Raw genomic sequence first — 19,090 nt, 5'->3', positions numbered from 1 at the left:
AGTGACTAGTGGGGTGCCACAGGGTTCTGTCTTGGGCCCGGTCTTATTTAACATCTTTATCAACGACTTGGATGATGGACTCAAGGGCATCCTGATCAAATTTGCAGATGACACCAAACTGGGAGGGGTGGCTAACACCCCAGAGGACAGGATCACACTTCAAAACGACCTTGACAGATTAGAGAACTGGGCAAAAACAAACAAAATGAATTTTAACAGGGAGAAATGTAAAGTATTGCACTTGGGCAAAAAAAATGAGAGGCACAAATACAAGATGGGTGACACCTGGCTTGAGAGCAGTACATGTGAAAAGGATCTAGGAGTCTTGGTTGACCACAAACTTGACATGAGCCAACAGTGTGACGCGGCAGCTAAAAAAGCCAATGCAATTCTGGGCTGCATCAATAGGAGTATAGCATCTAGATCAAGGGAAGTAATAGTGCCACTGTATTCTGCTCTGGTCAGACCACACCTGGAGTACTGTGTCCAGTTCTGGGCACCACAATTCAAGAAGGACACTGACAAACTGGAACGTGTCCAGAGGAGGGCAACCAAAATGGTCAAAGGCCTGGAAACGATGCCTTATGAGGAACGGCTAAGGGAGCTGGGCATGTTTAGCCTGGAGAAGAGGAGGTTAAGGGGTGATATGATAGCCATGTTCAAATATATAAAAGGATGTCACATAGAGGAGGGAGAAAGGTTGTTTTCTGCTGCTCCAGAGAAGCGGACACGGAGCAATGGATCCAAACTACAAGAAAGAAGATTCCACCTAAACATTAGGAAGAACTTCCTGACAGTAAGAGCTGTTCGACAGTGGAATTTGCTGCCAAGGAGTGTGGTGGAGTCTCCTACTTTGGAGGTCTTTAAGCAGAGGCTTGACAACCATATGTCAGGAGTGCTCTGATGGTGTTTCCTGCTTGGCAGGGGGTTGGACTCGATGGCCCTTGTGGTCTCTTCCAACTCTATGATTCTATGATTCTATGATTCTACACGGTTCGTATTTGATGCTTTGCTTTGGGAATTGCTTCCTTTTGTTGTTTCATTTCATTCCCACTTCATTTCTTAAACAAAGCTTTGTTATCATTCCCTGCAGATTTAAGTGGACAAATCACAGTGGAACTGAAACATTTACATTTTTAACAGAACTGGATACAATTTGCAAGTAGCTTCTGTGAAAATGAAGCCTAGAGAATTTCAGAGAAATGGGTCAAGGGGTATGCTAGGCACTTTTGGATTGTGAGCATTTTAAAATGTCTTTACTACCCTGGCACCAGCTTTTTTGTTTGTTTGTTTTTTGAGATATTGGCATGAAATTCACATGGAATGTAGAGGTGTACTTTGGCAAAATCTTGGCAAAATTTAATAGGCATTATGGTTCGGGTTTTAAACATCAACAAGTGTATTTGAGGTTTATTTTAATAATCATAGGCCCAGTTAGCATAAATCCACAGAAGATGCTAGACATGTCAATTAGAATGCTAGCTTGTTTACATTCAGCCACCCCACCCCAAGTTGATTAGAAACAGTGACAAAGGTAGACATAGACTACCTGCCGCCCTCCCCAAAAAGCAGCTCCTAAAATGCAAATGAAGCTTTGTTAAGCAAAAAAGCTTCATTTTCTAAGCACTTCAAGATGTTTCATCCCTGCCTTTTTGTCACCTGCTTTCTTACAAAAGAACTACAAAGCATCCCTGACTCCTTTTGGAGATGAATAGCAGGAGTGGATGGAATAGTGGGGCATGACTGTGGTGGCTATATTAGTTGAGAGTGACCAGTTGGCATCCCTGATCTTGCCCCACCCTGCTCTGCAATACCCTTGTAAGTTACAATTACCAAGTATCCAAAGGGTGGCTGAAGAAACCATATTGCTGTACAACAAACATTTTTCATATTGTCTGATGGATAGGACTATAGGGTGGCCATATTTCAAAAAGCAAAAATCCAGACACAAAAGTTGTTGTTGAACTTCTTCCCTTTTTTTAGTTTCTGAGCTGTTTTTAATGAAATTAAAGTGATTTCCGCCCTGACACTGTTTCCGACTGCCGTATTCTGTCTAAGATCAGGTTTCACACATAATAACCAAATCTTATGAATTCATGACTGGCATAGCATTTCAGTGTACCTGTACTGTTTGCAGCTCAGTTCTTTGGACTGAAGCTCATTCAGTAGACAACTGAAATAGGCCAATATCTTCACTGCAATATTACGTAAGGGGAAAACATTTGAAATACAACCATTTTCCACAGTGTCTGGGAGCACATATGATCAATGCAAGGCAATGGCTATCAAGCTCATAACTCATGCTCTTTACTAATATTCTACACCAACTATGCTATTTGCATTTTACAAGGTATGCAGCAAGCAAAATAATCCCTCACAAAAATGAAGAAACAGTAATAAAAGCAGTCTCTAGTCTGAATCTCTCTTAAAAGTCTCGGGCTGCCATACACCTAGAATTTCCCGGACATAGACGGAATGTGGCATGTTTACTCATTTGGAGTAAATACCATTGAGTTCAATAGATTCTACTCTCTACCAAATACACTTAGGAGTCAGACACAAACTTTTGTTTTCTGCTTGTTATTATATTCCATTGATGTAATCAGACTTGGGGCTCATCCAAACTTCCACTTGTCCCATGCCTAGCAAGCACGAAGCTGAGCTGTCTTTCATTTGCTTACAGTTGAATCAGAACAAATATCCATCTGCAGAAAAACGGATTGATGTTTGTTATGATTCAGCAGTAAACAGCAGATAAAAAGGGGCTTTCCCCAGGGGAAAGTGGTGGGACAAGTGGACGTGTGCATGAGCCCTTATTTCCAGACCAGTATATAGTGTATTAAAACTTTTTAAACGCTTTGCCGCTAAACACCAATGCAACTGAGACAAAACACACTATTAGGAAGATTTTCCAGAGCACAAACTGAAGCTACACCCCCAGGCTGCCAGCTATGCCTTCTAATAAATGATTCAGCTGCACTCAAAGCTGTGTTTTGTTATTTCAAGTCTCAAGTGTTTTCAGGCATTTGGTTTAGAAGTGTGTTTTGGATACTGCCAAGAACAGACCTTAAAAAATTAGATCTGGATTAAAGTGCACTTTGGATGACAAACTAGTAAATAAAAGTTTGCAAGTAACTCAGAGGGAGACATCATCAGCAAGCTTAAGTGCTGGTATCTTATTTATAAGCTAGTAATATTAATGCTCTCAGGGCAAAGGGAAAGCTGAGCTCTCTTTAAAGCTTTTTATTTCCATAGAAATCTAATAAAGCCAGCACTTTTAGTCAAAGCTTATTTTCAATAGGCATAAAAGATTGTTCCTTAGAAACTCCAGAACTATGTGGTATGGACTTAACAACTTTCATCTTTTCAAGGAGTGACTGGAAATTAATAAATGACAGCATTAAGTATGACAGTATTAAGTATTAACCAACAGTTCTACCAGATGCTCAGTATGAGAAATCTTCTTAGATTAACATAGCAAGTGAAATATAATTTGATAAACAATTCTAAAATTTAACAGATTTATAGGAACTGTCCAGCAAGGAACATATTTATGGGCATTTCTGCTGTACCATAATGGCAAACACTCTTCAGTTCTCCACAGTCCAGATTGAATAAGGTTTTGTTTCATTTAATAGTTTCAGAGCCTCTGCATAATAAACAGCAATTTTGACAGGTACTTTTCATTTTTAAAATCCAGGGTATGTAGGTGGGTGGAAAAGCTTTCTGGCCTCCCAGGAATTTATAGTTACAATTTGATGTTGGTTGTTCTGCAGGGGTTAGTGCTGTCTCCATTAGTGTCAAAATCAGCGGCAAATATCACATTTCTGGATGACAATAAAGCAAAGAGAATAATTCTTGCTGCTAAAGTACCAGGACTTTAAAACGTTCATATTTATGAGGTGAGGCCGCACAGGAATGCAGGCAAGTAAAGAAGAACGGATGCTCTTTCTGGTCTGTTTTATATCACTACCATAAAGCTTAACAATATTTAATCCTGAAATTATTACCTGACAGCTGAGCAAAAATTATTGTGATTGCTACATTCTTATTTATCACTTGGACTGCTCTTAAGTGTACAAAGTGCTAGGAAATGGATAGCTTGTTTATCCTGTGAGGTAAGCTGCTTGTATACCACTCAATTTTCAAAAGGGGAGGATTCCAGATGATAATGGGGCATCCTGGCTGGTAAGACTTGGGAACCCATCTTCCCCATAAATGAATCCAAAAAGCTATTCCTTGTTCTCCACAGGATTCCAGATGTTTGTACTATCAGAAAGCCAGGCTCTCGGCTGACTTTCAGCCAGTTTATACACATGCTTATTTCACAGTAAGCCGCATTGATTTCAATTATTGTCTAACATGTCAATAGAGCATCAAAGTGTACAAAATGGCATATAATTCTATGCAATCTGTTCACACAGCATCCTATAGGATAGGGTGGGCTGTGAGAGAGTGAAACCCAGGCTAGCTGGGGAACTCTGGGGTCTGCCACCTCCTACATTTAAGCAAACATCTAAGTTCATTAGCTCTGGCCATGTCAATTGAATTGGCTAACATATAATTTCCTTTTGACTAAAGTGTTGAGTTGCGATCATGAGTACATGATCCCATATTTAGAAGTAAGTTTCATTTACGACATCTGCCGGTACTTAAAATTTTTGAAAAAGTTCAGCTGTACTGCAACCCAATTTGAAGCTTGGGCCCATGTATAAAAGTAAAGGTAAAGGGACCCCTGACCATTAGGTCCAGTCGTGACCAACTCTGGGGTTGCGGCATGCACCTCGCTTTATTGGCCGAGGGAGCCGGCATACAGCTTCCGGGTCATGTGGCCAGCATGACTAAGCCGCTTTTGGCGAACCAGAGCAGCGCACGGAAACGCCGTTTACCCTCCCGCCGGAGCGATACCTATTTATCTACCTGCACTTTGATGTGCTTTTGAACTGCTAGGTTGGCAGGAGCAGGGACCGAACAACGGGAGCTCACCCCGTCGTGGGGATTCGAACCGCCAACCTTCTGATCAGCAAGTCCTAGGCTCTGTGGTTTAACCCACAGCGCCACCCGTGTCCCAGTGGGCCCATGTATACCCTTTGCCAAATTTGTTGGCTCTGGCACCCAGGGTTGCCGACATAATCCCCTAAGGCCAGTACACTCCATCACCCCCAAATGAAGTCTGATTCCTGGGACATGACAACCCTCGAGCTCTCGGTGCCTCACAATCAGTTCACCTATGCCTTCCCTCATATATATATATATATATATATATATATATATATATATATATATATGCTTTCGTAGATTTTCACGGGTACAGGAATGCAGGTTTTGGTGTCTTCGGGTGTCTTCCCGTGTAAGAGTTGGGGTGTCTAGGCGACGTTTCGACGAGGTCTCACTCGTCATCTTCAGGCTGGTGCTTTCGGCTTCTTGTTACTAGAACAGAGCAGGATCTCAGTGTTTGAGTTCCTATAAATACTGTTGAGGGGGTGTGGTGTATAGCCTCCAACGTTCTGGGCAGAGAGGGAGTTCCCAGGTTAGTGTGCCTTTTCTTCTTTTGTTCCTTAATTACTTGAGGGATATCTTGAGTGATTTCTTGAGTGATATTCTGAGTACCACTTAGGAGGGTCATTAGGTGTGGATTAGTTGCTAAAGCTTTCGTGTCTTGACCTCTTGAGCTTGTGAAAAGTTTTTCTGAGAAGATGGCTGTACTGCACAACTAAGTGCAGTACAGCCATCTTCTCAGAAAAACTTTTCACAAGCTCAAGAGGTCAAGACACGAAAGCTTTAGCAACTAATCCACACCTAATGACCCTCCTAAGTGGTACTCAGAATATCACTCAAGAAATCACTCAAGATATCCCTCAAGTAATTAAGGAACAAAAGAAGAAAAGGCACACTAACCTGGGAACTCCCTCTCTGCCCAGAACGTTGGAGGCTATACACCACACCCCCTCAACAGTATTTATAGGAACTCAAACACTGAGATCCTGCTCTGTTCTAGTAACAAGAAGCCGAAAGCACCAGCCTGAAGATGACGAGTGAGACCTCGTCGAAACGTCGCCTAGACACCCCAACTCTTACACGGGAAGACACCCGAAGACACCAAAACCTGCATATATATATATATATATATATATATATATATATATATATATATATCTAAATTTACAAAGCACACACACTCAAAGTGATGTACCTTGTTGTATCTTCTTGACCACCTGACTGAAAATTACTTTTCAGATTGGCTGGCTGCAGGAAGAAGAAAATGTGGCACAAGCTGATTTACTTTCTTTTAGCTATGCTGGTGGAGTCTCATTGGTATATATTTCTCCCCAGAAACCGGAGCTTTTTTCCCCCAGCTGGAACTCGCCAGAACTCAGTCCCAGCACCTCTCAGGTGGGAGCCATTGCCGTTCTAAGAGAATGGGGAAGATGTTTGTGGTGAGTTCTTTTTCAAGAAAAATGGCACTGCCAGAAACTAAGACGTGATCAGAGTCCGAGACAATCATTTGAATATGTACCTTGGCAAGCATAATTAAACAAAAATACTACTTGCGTACCACATGTCCTCACATCAAGCAATTTTAATAGCTGCTTAATAGCTGTTTAATTTTTAATGTACTACATCATTACAAGCATTTTACTTCACTGTCTTTCTTTTAACCCACTACCCAAGGGACTGTTAGGTGACCAGATTGAAATATCAATTGTAACACTAGTTTTATGCTTAAGAACAACTCATATTTATTCATTATCCTAAGAACCGAGTAAACAAAGCAAGGAACCCAGTCCACATAATTAAGAAAAAGTGCCAATGAAGTAGAAAAATAACTTCATCTAAGTATACAATTCTTTGACATAAGCCAAAAGACCCATAAACTTGATAAATGCCATGTCTCAGATGTCTTCTACGTCTACAATCCTATAGAATCTCAGCTGTGAAACTTGCCAACCATTTTAATTTGTTCCACAATCTCAGCTTTACAGCCACAAATTCAAGCCACAAATTTTAATATGTCAATATAAACTCTTTTATTAACGTGCACAGTTCTATATCTGAACTAGGCAGCATTCAACTTAATAAAGTTGAGACAAAAATCTATGTAGACTATATCAAATAACAATTGATATGTAGACAAAGTTCTGGCTGCATCAATGCCAGCTAGCTGCACAGGGACACAGCAATATTAGAAAATAAAATTATACACAAAGCCCTTAAACTTTGGTAATATGTTGGCCATTGTGTGATCTTTTATTAAAGAGAAAATAAATGTGACTCAAACTTCCAGGTCATTTACTTGTCTTCATTGTCATCGATGTGAAGCCAATATTTAAAGATCAAACGTGAGATCTGAAAGGAAAGTCTAAATATATTGAACAAAGAAATATAAAATGGAAGGAATCTGGTATCTACATGCATTTGTTCATATATTCTCTGGATTTCACCTGGATCCAAGAACTCGGCTGTGCATCTGAGGACTCCAACATAGAGAGCTGTGGGCAACAGCCAGAAGCAATGGGGGGGGGGGCAACAGGGCTGCGTTGCTGACCTGACTCCCCAACACCATACATCACTGCCAGTTACCAAGAAAGGGAGGGGCAAGGCAGTGGTGAGCCAATTCAATGTCCATGATGTTGTATCTCACCACACCCTCTTGTAACCAGCAGCAACACACATCACTGGGAAGCCAGAACAGCGGTTCAGCTCTGCCCACCTCTGCCACCACCTACTGCAAATACCACCTGACTGTTTTTCTCCAAATGTCAGGAATCAGATGTATGTTAACTGTATTTGTGGAAAATGTATCAGTACTGAAAAGAATAGAGCTGAGATCCAGAGGTGCTTCAAAGGTCCAGGTGATTTTGAATCACTGCAAATCGGGGTTCGATCCACTTTGTGCACCGATTCAAAAATGTAAAACTTTTGCAACATGGTTTGAGTCTATATTTAATCTTACTGTTTTTCCTATGGGGTTGCACTAGCGAGGGATGTGTGGGGTGTTAGGGGATAGGTAGTGCCACTGGTTGGGGATGTGTCATGTTCCTTCTGGGATAGTTTGTCCATCTTTAGTCCCCACCTTGCACTCCACTCTGAACTATCAGCCTGCCACTGTGACCACACTCTGGGAAATAGCTTTGACTGCCCAGCTAGACCAGGGGAGGGTAGCCGATGGGTCTCAAACCAGTGAATTAGGGACTTGTCTATCCCCTGCATGCAAAACCACACTCAGGTGGATTGAGCAGACAAGACCAATAGTGGGTCCAACGGTCAAGAAGGCACCTACTGCATGTGGTATTGAGAGAAGTGTGGGGCACATGGGGCCCGTCAACCTGGGAAAGTAGCTCATCGAGGAGAAGGAAAACTCTGATCCTAAACCTCCACTGCCTTGCAGAGAAACAAAGCCTAAGGAGCAAACCCTTCACAAATCTGGATGCTTGGATGGTACTTTGTCTGCCTCCTTCCAGCAACTGCTGCAGCCAAGCTGGTGCCAAATGTATTGCTCTGCTTTCCTTTGGACCACATCAGCAAGGCCAGAAGGGGGGTCTTGTCATCTGGACAGCCCAGGACCTCCATACACACTGCCCAGGCTTGTGCCCTGGGAAGGTCACTTCATTGCTGCTAAACCCAGTGGTTTGACTTCAACCCCGGAGGTGCACTCCATTGTCTCTTGAGACAGACAGATGCCAACAACAACCTTCACTAGTGATGAGGATGGCTAAAATATCATGATCCAGTATCTACTGAAAAAGTTGAAAAATCTAGTATGTTGGATTGGATGTTCGCTGCAGACTGGCCCTCTGTGCATGTGCAATATCTGAACATAAAGAAAGCCCTCTAAGAGACAGCAGGGGATGGCCCACAAAAACCTCCCTCACCTGTTACTTTCTATATGTTTTTGACTACTAATATCATCATGCTTCACCATTGGCCATTTGGCTGGGGCTGATGAAAGTTGCAATTCAAAACTCCTGAAGGGTTGGGGAAGGTTGGGGTACAGTAAGAAAAATAATACAATACAATACAGCACACTCACGTGGGTAATCTTTTGGATGCGACTTCTCCGACCAGTTACCATAAAACGTAAGCCTATATTTAGCAGTTCCACAGGCACAACAGTCTAAGATTGGTTTATCGGTGACACCATTCATCGCTGAATCTAAAAGGAAGCAAGAGAGGCCCTTATTTTACTGTATGGGTGATTTTGAAGGTGCAGCATTTGAATATGTTTTGTTAAAATTACAAATAAATCAACCCACAAGATGCACATGGGCTGGGAAGTTTAGATTTTTGCACATAAAGTTAGCACTATACATTGAGCTTCAGTTAAAGTCACATTTGCTGAATAATTCCTTCTTGATTTTATCATAATTTCTAGGAATACAAAACCATGCACCAAGGTAGAATAACACCTGGACCAATCCAATCCAATGGTGATGCCCTGTTCTTTTGGCAGTTTATGACAAATCCATGGGGGCATGTGTTAACACACTATTTCCAAACACATACAGAAGCTACAATTTCAGTTTGCTTGAATCAAATAGTTCCATTGCACCGTCATTGGAACATGTGAACATGTTTGTTCACATGTTCCAATTAACACAAGTAAAAGCTGTCTCTAAAGACATACAAGTGTGAAAGAATGTTCATTTGTGCAGCCTCTGTACACAAGTGTACAGATAGTACAGCTGCTGAATGTAATGCGTGAACACCCCTATTGACTTGCCAACTTTTTCTTGTATTACAAATGAATGATAGTATATACTCCAAGGCATTTGTTCTAATATTTAATAACACTGCTGTAAAAAAGGAGTACTGCAACCTGTTTAAATGCAAACAGCTTCCCTATTCCAGAAACAACCGGAATGTACTTTAAATTCTTGACATGCCCTTTTTGCTTTTAACGCTCTTTTCGATTTTTCTGTATTCAAGAACACGAAACAGATGTCTCAATTTCATTTACGTAACCTGCTCCAGTGACTTCATTGAACATATTCACCACTCACAGCATAAAGAGCTGTTTGAAATTGAACACAATCTGCATTTCTAAATGGACTAAGAAAGTGAAAAGCCTGGCCAGTGTCAAATATGCCATATTTATAAAATTCAATTAAGCATCTTACAGCTCACACTTCAGTGTATATTGTTTTGAATTTTAAAAAGCCTATCAAAGTCAAGGCCAGATTATCCTAATCCTTGGGCCTAGGGAAAAAGATGAAGGCCAGGCCCTCTTGGCATTCTCTTAAATGTGGCGGTGTTTCCAAATTGGTGGGATGAAAGGGGCAGGAGTAAGATCATCTTCTAGCAATTATCTTTGCATTGCTGCACTAAGAAATTACCATTCTTTTCCAAGGAGGTCTGGGAATCATTCTCTGGAAGACTTCTGTGTAAAATTTATGCAACTAGGATGTAATTTTAAAAGCAGTTACGCTCCAGAAGGGTGGGCATTTTGCAGCACTTCTAAGCACAAGTGTCTTCTCAGCTGAAAACATCATGAAAGAGGGTTTGAAGAAATCATTGCTTTCTGTTAAAGTACATCCTTGGACAAGAAGGGAAAGTTTCCTGCCAATATTCCCCTGTACTCTTTTCTTAGAAATTCTGCATGGCGACCGTACATATAGCACACCAAACGTATAGATGTCAGAAGGCGGAGATTGCTGGCATGATAATACTGGGGGCAGAGCCACCAGGCACCACTTTGAACTGGTTCACATACACCACTGTGCATAAAGATGACATGGTGAAGAGCATTACATTAATGGGAATTCCATGCATGTGCTTCCAGTGTAATGTCTGAGACCGTAGCAGCTCCATTGAGTTCATGTGTGATCTTGGAAATTAGTGTGGAACAGTAGCTCATATAATACAATTCTGCAATTGATACTTGTACCCAGAGGCAGTTGGATAGGGTTCTGTTGAGGCTGTTGGTGTGATCCTAAGCCCACTGAATTTACAGGTTACCCTGAATGCAACAGGTCTTCCTTCCAAGAATATGCTTAGGATCTACATAGATCAAAGTTGGGCTACACAGCCCTTCTCGGCCTTTTGGCTAAGATCAAGTGTAGTGTAGTAAATCTGCTTAAGCTTCGGTAGCTTGGTGGCTGGTGCCAGAAGCAGCTAACGCCTGGTCCGTTTCCTGGCATGAAGCATGTATTATGTGACTATCAAGCAGCTCCTTACATGTAAAATAAGCAGATGAACAGTTCAGGAATGCCCAGTCTTCAGGCTATTTATGTCATAATTAGATGGAAAATTGCAACCCGTCTTTTGACCACTTATATTTTTCTTTTAAAAATGCTCTAATTTACACAGTTTCATTTGGTGCAAATGGCTTTCAGGCCTTGCCAACAATGTTGGCTGGGCAGGTGCAAAAGTGGAAAATCAGCTCAAAAGGCCCCATGGTGTACAGGTGGGGTTTAGGGACATTATCATGGTATCACTGTGGTTGTCATATGTTGCTGGCTTCCATGCATGGATAATGTGGGGATAATGTCTGTGCAGAATGCTACTGATTGGTGGTGACAGCAAGTGCAATGGGAGTTTCTGTTATTTTTTTCTATGTCATTTCTAACTTCTACTGGTATTTGTTTTGCTCTCTGTTTTTCTGCTGAGATTCATTATTCTCTTTTTGTAATCAGCAAGTAGGCCTCACTTCTCTACATTATTCTCTATATATGACTACATTATTCCAGCATAATATTGGCATTCGTGTAGGATCAGCCTGCTGAAGCCGAAACTTAATTATGTTTACTCCAAAGCAGGTTCCTTATAAATTAATTTCAGCCTCAAGGCCATCTTCTGGTCTTGTTAAGTTAGCCTGTTTTCCTTTGCCGGCATCCTAGAAATGAATTTTGCTCTAAGCCTAACAGACCTTGAACCCAACATATTTGCACCCACTGACTGAGTGAAGCACAGCGCTCATTTGTGTAGGCATGGATGTTTTTGCTATTCAGTTCTGAATTGTGTGGATGAACAATTTGGAAGCATGACTAGGTTTGCAACCTTGAAATTATCTCAATGAGCATTCAGCAAACCTTTCACATGAATAGCAAGGAAGACCAAACCTACACAGGTGAGAAGTGAGGCCTACTTGCTGATTACAAAAAGAGAATCTCCAAACCAATAGGACTTAAAGCAGCTTAATTTCAACTAACCTGTGCCCACCCTAACCAACAGAAAGAGATAGCTAACATATGCCAGACTTGTGTTTTTGATTAGTTACTCTGGAAGATCAAATCAACAGGTGAGAAGAAAATGAATGTGTCTCATACCTTGTTCACACAGCCTCTTGGTAAGCGATCCCTCATCTTGAAAATAGATAATTCGCTTTTGTACGATGCTTGCCCTGTTTGAGAGATAGAAACAATGTGTTCAGAAAATGTGCAGACGCAGCAGATAACATTTCCACCTCCCCTTAATACTAGGGTTGCCATATTTCAAAAAGTAAAAACCAGGACACCCCGAAAGTTGTTCAGCTTTTTAAATCAAAAATCCTGATAATCTGGACGTACCGCAGCCCTATTAACAATAGTAAGTCACCTCTGATCCGCACCAAGTTTATTGGGAGATAAGGTTCATGAGCTGGCATCCCCCACCCTCAATGAGGCATGCTATTGGTTGAGACTGTCAAAGATAGCTCAATCCATCAGTTGGTATGAAGGCACTGGACGGTCTTGAACAGAAGGAGACAATGTGCTGCCCTCCAGATACTGTTGGAGTCCAGCTCTCATAATCTCTGGTTATTGACCATGTTGGCTGGGGTTGCTGAGAATTGGAGTCCAAAAATTTCTGGAGGTCACCACACTGAAGTTCTTGAGGGATGACAGGTCTTAAGGGATGCTTAGAGTAAGCAAAAAACACAGGAACATACATTTAATTAGTCCATCAGATACATCAAAAGTGGGAAATATCAGGTGGAACATACTGACTAAGATTGCAATTTCTAAGACAAGATGTCAGTTTTTCATCTTTCTTCCTCCTCTGTCAGAATCCAACTACCGTAAATTTCGCTCCAAAACACGCACTTTTTTGCTCCGAGAAAGTAAGGGAAAATGCCTGTGCGTGTTAAGGAGTGAATGCACGGATCAGAGCCATGGCTGCCATCAGTCAGGCAAAGCGGGAGCCACTTACACGCTCTACGAGGCTCTCACTTTGCTTTCTTTAAAGCGACCTGGAGCCAGGAAGGAGGGAGGGAAGGAGAGCCATAGCAGCAAAGCCGGCAGCAGCCGCTTACACGGGAGGAGGGACAGACGCTAGCAAAGGTCTGCGCCCTCTCTAAACAGAGCAATGAGGCTGCAGAGAGACGGCAGGAAAGATAAAATTTAAGCAACCAGCAGCAAAATAAAACCAACCTCGAGCTCTGAGCCAGCGCAGTGAAAACCAGGAAGTAAAAAAAAAGGCTGGGGAGGGCATGAGGGAGAGGGGAAAACTTCGCAAATCCCCGCGTCTCAGCTGATCGGCTGGGACAGAGCAGCTTGTTTTCAGGCAGGATAGATTTGAGCATTGTCTGGGTCCTAGTGCCCCTACCGCTTTGTTGTGCTCCATTCTATTGCTGCTGGTGGCTGCTTATCGTTCAGGCTGCAAGGAGGAGCGCTTTTACACAGCTAATGGCGAATCCCCTGCAACCCAAGTCCTCCTCACTTGCTCAAATCTATTCCGCCTCAAAACAGGGAGCGGAAGGAAAAGGCTGCAAACTGTTAAATGGAAAAAAAAACCCAGGCACAGGGCAAATACCTTAAGTATACCTTTAAAGCAACAGTGCTCTTTCCCTCCCTCCTCCCCGCGGAAAAGCTCCTTGTCCCTTGAGTTCTTTTCCTTCCCTCCCCACTTAAAACTTGGTTACAAAGCACGGATCCACATGGATCCTCAGGATTTTTGCATTGGGCTACCCCAAACTCACTGTCAGATCACATGTCTGTGGCCACAGCATGAACCATAAAAATCATACATCCACTGTTTCATTTAGAATATTTTTTCCTCGTTTTCCTCCTCTAAAAACTACATGCGTGTTATGGTCAGATGCGTGTTATAGAGCGAAAAATACGGTAAATCTGTAAGATGCTTTTTCATGCCCTACCTATCCATCATAACAAAAGTCTAACAAGAGCAAGTACAGCATTAGCTAATAGGTAAGAGGTTTAGCAATGAATCAGTAGCAGTTCCTTGGTCTCACCCTAAGTCATGCTAGGGGACCTTAGGTAAGCCACTCTTCCTCTGCTCCCCAACTCTAAGAAGGGGATTATTTACACATTTGCTTTTTTTAGTAGTTCTATGTTGACTTCTTCTGTTCATTGCCTACTACTATTAACATGCCCCTTTTACTCTCAGTGCCTCTCAGCAGCACTAGTTCATCACCTATTCACATGGGAAAATGAAAGATAAAACCAGTTTTCCAAGTTCCCAACTTGGCAACCCTATGTGGTGCTGAAGTTACCTGGCTCTTCCTGGAGTTCGCAAAACAAAACCACCAATGACAACAAGGAACCCAAAAGAGAAAGGAAAGGGATTCTGCAAACCTGGATTATGTAACTTTGAAAGAAAAATCTGCCAAATATACTGCTTATATTTTGTGTTTGCCTCTAACTTTGGGCAGCCTTAAATTGGTGAATCTAGCATCTCAGAAAGATCAGACACTCATTTTGCAAAGTTCACTGAAGCTGAAGAATACGGAAGGCACAAAAATGGAACAGAAGAAGTAAGTGCAAGGAAAGATTCAAAAGTGCACTGCCTATCACTCCTTGGTCCTCAAAATTTCATTGACACCAGTGCTCTTTGTACTCTGTTGCAAATGCCAAAGTTGCTGCTTTGATCCCACACTGGCCAAGACCACATGGTCACAGAAAGGCTTCTAAAAATGAAATCTCCAGAACAAATCAGGTGAGACTTCCTTCCAATGTTTCATTTTTAAAAAGTGCAATGTTAAAATGTTCCTGACTAACAGTTAGTTGACTTTTTAAAATGTAGCAGCTGTAATTTTCTTCTTCTACGATGTTCATTTTTTCCTAATTCAAATGAAATCTGTACATTTTGCATCCCTCCACCCCGACCCATAGCAACACACAAGAGAATTAAAATAAGCCACAGCATGCAATTCCTCTGGCACCCCTGGTTTTTTCTTTTTGCTGCACTAGCAAGGTTTCCGCAGGTCAAGACAACATGGAAATCTTGCTCTAAGGGTGCTTTGAGACTGTTGCTATTTTCAATCACATACTGGCAAATTCAGGTTGCACAATTAAAGTTGATTTGAAGGCCGTGCACTACAAGCCCATTTCCCCCAAAGATCCCGTGTGTGTGTGTGTGTGTGTGTGTGTGTGTGTGTGTGTGTGTACGATAAGGAAAGCGATAGGAAAATGAAATGGAAAATGTGGGTTAACACTTGCTTGGTGCCGTGTCATGCAAACAAAGAAGAATGAATGCTCAATAAATAGCTAGTGTTGTCTAATCTCCATTCAAACAAATCAGGATGAATGCCCAGTAAGAAGATCATCTGGATGTGACCTGAATCTTAATAGCTGTGACCACACAAGAGCCAAGTATGTTTTTCAGATAACAGCATGGAAGCTTACGGGGTTATTGTTTCTCTCTTTCTTACTCAATCTTGGGCTGTTCTCATTTGACTTTTTGCTGCCTGTTTCTACCATTACCATTAATCTTCAAATTATCAAGAGAGAGTGAGAAATGAAAGACTGTTGTTTAAAGTCTTGCAAATTTAAAAGCCCAGGAAGTAGAAGCAGCTACTATTTTAAAAATAAGTAAGTTATTTATACACATGTGTGCTTGTACACATTCATGAAAGGTTTCATTGGATTATGGCCAGTACATTTTATTCTAAGATTGTGGTGGGTTGGTGATTCTTCATTCTTCTCTTCTTTGGAAAGGAGGTCCCTTTTAAACATGGGGCCACCTGGTGGATTTAGTAGGCAAGGCAGCAGACAGAAATCAGACAAAAGCATATTGACATGGCAGCTATGGCAACGGCTCACCTCTCCAGAATGGGTTTAGGAGAATGTGATGCTAATGACCAATACCAAGATGAAAGTCGACCAGGTTTGCATGTTGAGCAGGATGCTTTATGTAAGCGAGTCGTGAACAACTTACACCTGCCAGGAGTGACACCTCAATGCCTGTGCTGTATCAGAAAGATTGTGGACATCACATGGCCAGATAGAGTCTCATGCAAAGTTGTGCTGTCCTAAGCCCACATTCCCAGCGAGTTCACACTCCTGTCTTAATGACATCTGCACTGGTTTGGCCACATGCACAAAAAGGAAGATGGCAGGAACGTGTCCAGAGGAGGGCAACCAAAATGGTCAAAGGCCTGGAAACGATGCCTTATGAGGAACGGCTAAGGGAGCTGGGCATGTTTAGCCTGGAGAAGAGGAGGTTAAGGGGTGATATGATAGCCATGTTCAAATATATAAAAGGATGTCACATAGAGGAGGGAGAAAGGTTGTTTTCTGCTGCTCCAGAGAAGCGGACATGGAGCAATGGATCCAAACTACAAGAAAGAAGATTCCACCTAAACATTAGGAAGAACTTCCTGACAGTAAGAGCTGTTCGACAGTGGAATTTGCTGCCAAGGAGTGTGGTGGAGTCTCCTACTTTGGAGGTCTTTAAGCAGAGGCTTGACAACCATATGTCAGGAGTGCTCTGATGGTGTTTCCTGCTTGGCAGGGGGTTGGACTCGATGGCCCTTGTGGTCTCTTCCAACTCTATGATTCTATGATTCTAGGATCCCCAATGACCTGAGGGTAGCAGGATTCAGACACTAGGCTTGTTGGCAGACCAACACGGCATTACAAAGATGTCTACAAACGTGGCACGAAGGCTGGCAACTTTAACCCCACTGCAAGGGAATCCCTCGCAGATGATTACAGTGCCGGGAGACAGACAGTCAGGTCATGTATCCACAGCAGTGACCAGAAGAGAAGTGACCGCTGGGAGCAGCGCAGAGAGGAGAAACGCCATGGCGCACCTGTAGCAGCAAAACTGGATGCCTTCATACGCCCCACCTGCAATAAAACATGTCTCTCCTGTATCATTCTCTACAGCCACAGCAGATGCTGTAACTCTCCTACTGTTTGACTTCACCCCAAAGGTGTGCTCTTCCACTGTCACCCGAGACAGACAGATGCCAACAACAGCAACAACAACCACCTCACAGGATTGTTGTGGGGATTAATTCAGATGGGGGAAACCATGTATACCATCTTGAGCTCCTTGGAGAAATGAAAGCAAAAAACAAATAAACAAACAAACAAACAAATAAATGAGAGCAACTATATAGCTAACCTGACACAACAGCCACCACCCCAGACATACAACAAACCATACTGCAACTAATCAAGCACATCCAACCGAACCCTGGATCCTCCAATCTCTCACGACACCACTAAAAACAAATACAGTGGTACCTTGGGTTACAAATGCTTCAGGTTACAGACGCTTCAGGTTACAGACTCCGCTAACCCAGAAATAGTACCTCAGGTTAAGAACTTTACCTCAGGATGAGAACAGAAATCACGCGGCAGCAGCGGGAAGCCCCATTAGCTAAAGTGGTACCTCAGGTTAAGAACAATTTCAGGTTAAGAACGTACCTCCAGAACGAATTAAGTTCTTAACCCAAGGTATCACTGTAACTATATAAACAAAGGACCTACACATGAGACGGAGACAGGAAAATCCTGCACAAACCCTATGCAGTATAATTAAAAGATCATCACCCCCAACCCTCTGCCTCCCTTTCTTTCTCCCCTTCCCCAAAGTCTATCACAATAGTGTCTCATATGGAATGTAAACTGTTCAAAAAAGATTGTATGAATTAAAAGTGGAGACAGTATATGTACTTTTCCTTGTTTATGTAAAAAAACAAAACAAAACTATATGCTACTCCTCTAAACGTTTCACTGTCTTCCTCCTAACGTTTCAGGCAGCTGCGGCAGAAGATGATGCAGGCTTTTAACCTTTCAGTTTGTATCCCCTTTGCTATGTATCTGAGGACCACTTTATTTGTCACATTTTGTTTTCATACACAGAGCTATTCTCCACTGCCAACATCCTGTGAGTTTGCAGCACGCTATCGAGATACTACGAAGAGGTGGCTAGGTTTTACATCTCGAAGGCAAGGACAGAGATCTGTGGGGGAAATGGGGAAGAAAGAATGACATAGCAAGGAGCAGGTTTCCCTGATGAAAAGCATCAAACCCAAAGATGCTGCTTTACACTTTAAATGTTTAATGGGCAGAAAAGGTCAAGAGTTGATAATTACAGAAATAACCTAGAATTAATCAGATGCTGTCAGCAGAAGAGGTCAAGGGTGAAGGCAATGGAATTTTGAATGCCGGCCTTGTTAGGGATTGGGATCTCACAGCATGTTTGCAAAGAAGTCCTGTTGTTGACTACAGTTCACTGGATACAAAGAAGGTATCAGAGGTGAAAATTCAGCTTTGTATTCTGTGAATATTTGGCCAGCATAGCATAGTACTAAAGACACTGGGCAATAAGACCCCAAGTTCAAATGTCACCTCTGCCTTAGGCAAGTCCATCTTTTACCAATCACTAACCTATTGCCTCATATGCTACTATTGTTATTTTCATTTTGATTTACTAAGGTCTCAGGGCAAGCTACAATTTAAAATGCAACCTTAACAACAATTAAAAACACAACAACAATTACAATGATTTTATTATATGAATGGGACGAGGATGGTGTTGGTGATAATAATAATACTAGTTTGTTATAAGAACTAGTTAAATGTTACATGTCCATTAAGCACGATCACTTTTGCAAAATTTGTAATATATTGAACTACTTCAGCTGCTTATCAAAATTGGCACTCTCTCCCCACACTGCATTTCTCGAATTTGATTGCTTTATTTCTGTATTTATTTCTTAAATTTATATGTTGCATCTTCCTCCAAAGGAGCCCAAGGCAGCAACCATGCCAGTACTAAAACAATACAATTAAGACATCTAAAAAACAATGAGAGGTGATTAGGGGTTGAATAATGGCAAGATTTCTATTCTCTTTGTCCTAGCAAGATTTTGTACTTACAAGCTCTTGCTTTATTCAGCAACTATTTAAGGTAGTGCAAC

At 41.9% G+C, this 19,090-nt stretch overlaps 1 protein-coding gene across 1 annotated transcript in view; it reads right to left on the bottom strand.

The window, feature by feature from the left end:
* Nucleotides 1–19,090, bottom strand: part of SPON1 (spondin 1) — a 282,486-nt gene that overhangs the window by 184,992 nt on the left and 78,404 nt on the right. The window contains exons 4-5 of the mRNA XM_081198312.1: nucleotides 12,267–12,340; nucleotides 9,032–9,154 (exon numbers count right to left, since the gene is read on the bottom strand). Coding sequence (XP_081054438.1) covers nucleotides 9,032–9,154; nucleotides 12,267–12,340 — 197 coding nt within the window. The remainder of the gene's footprint in view (nucleotides 1–9,031; nucleotides 9,155–12,266; nucleotides 12,341–19,090) is intronic.

Source organism: Podarcis bocagei (genome assembly GCF_964188305.1).
Source record: "Podarcis bocagei genome assembly, chromosome: 1".
Lineage (NCBI taxonomy): Eukaryota > Metazoa > Chordata > Lepidosauria > Squamata > Lacertidae > Podarcis > Podarcis bocagei.
The sequence above is the reverse complement of the archived record's forward strand: the minus strand, read 5'-3'. Positions and strand labels throughout refer to the sequence as shown.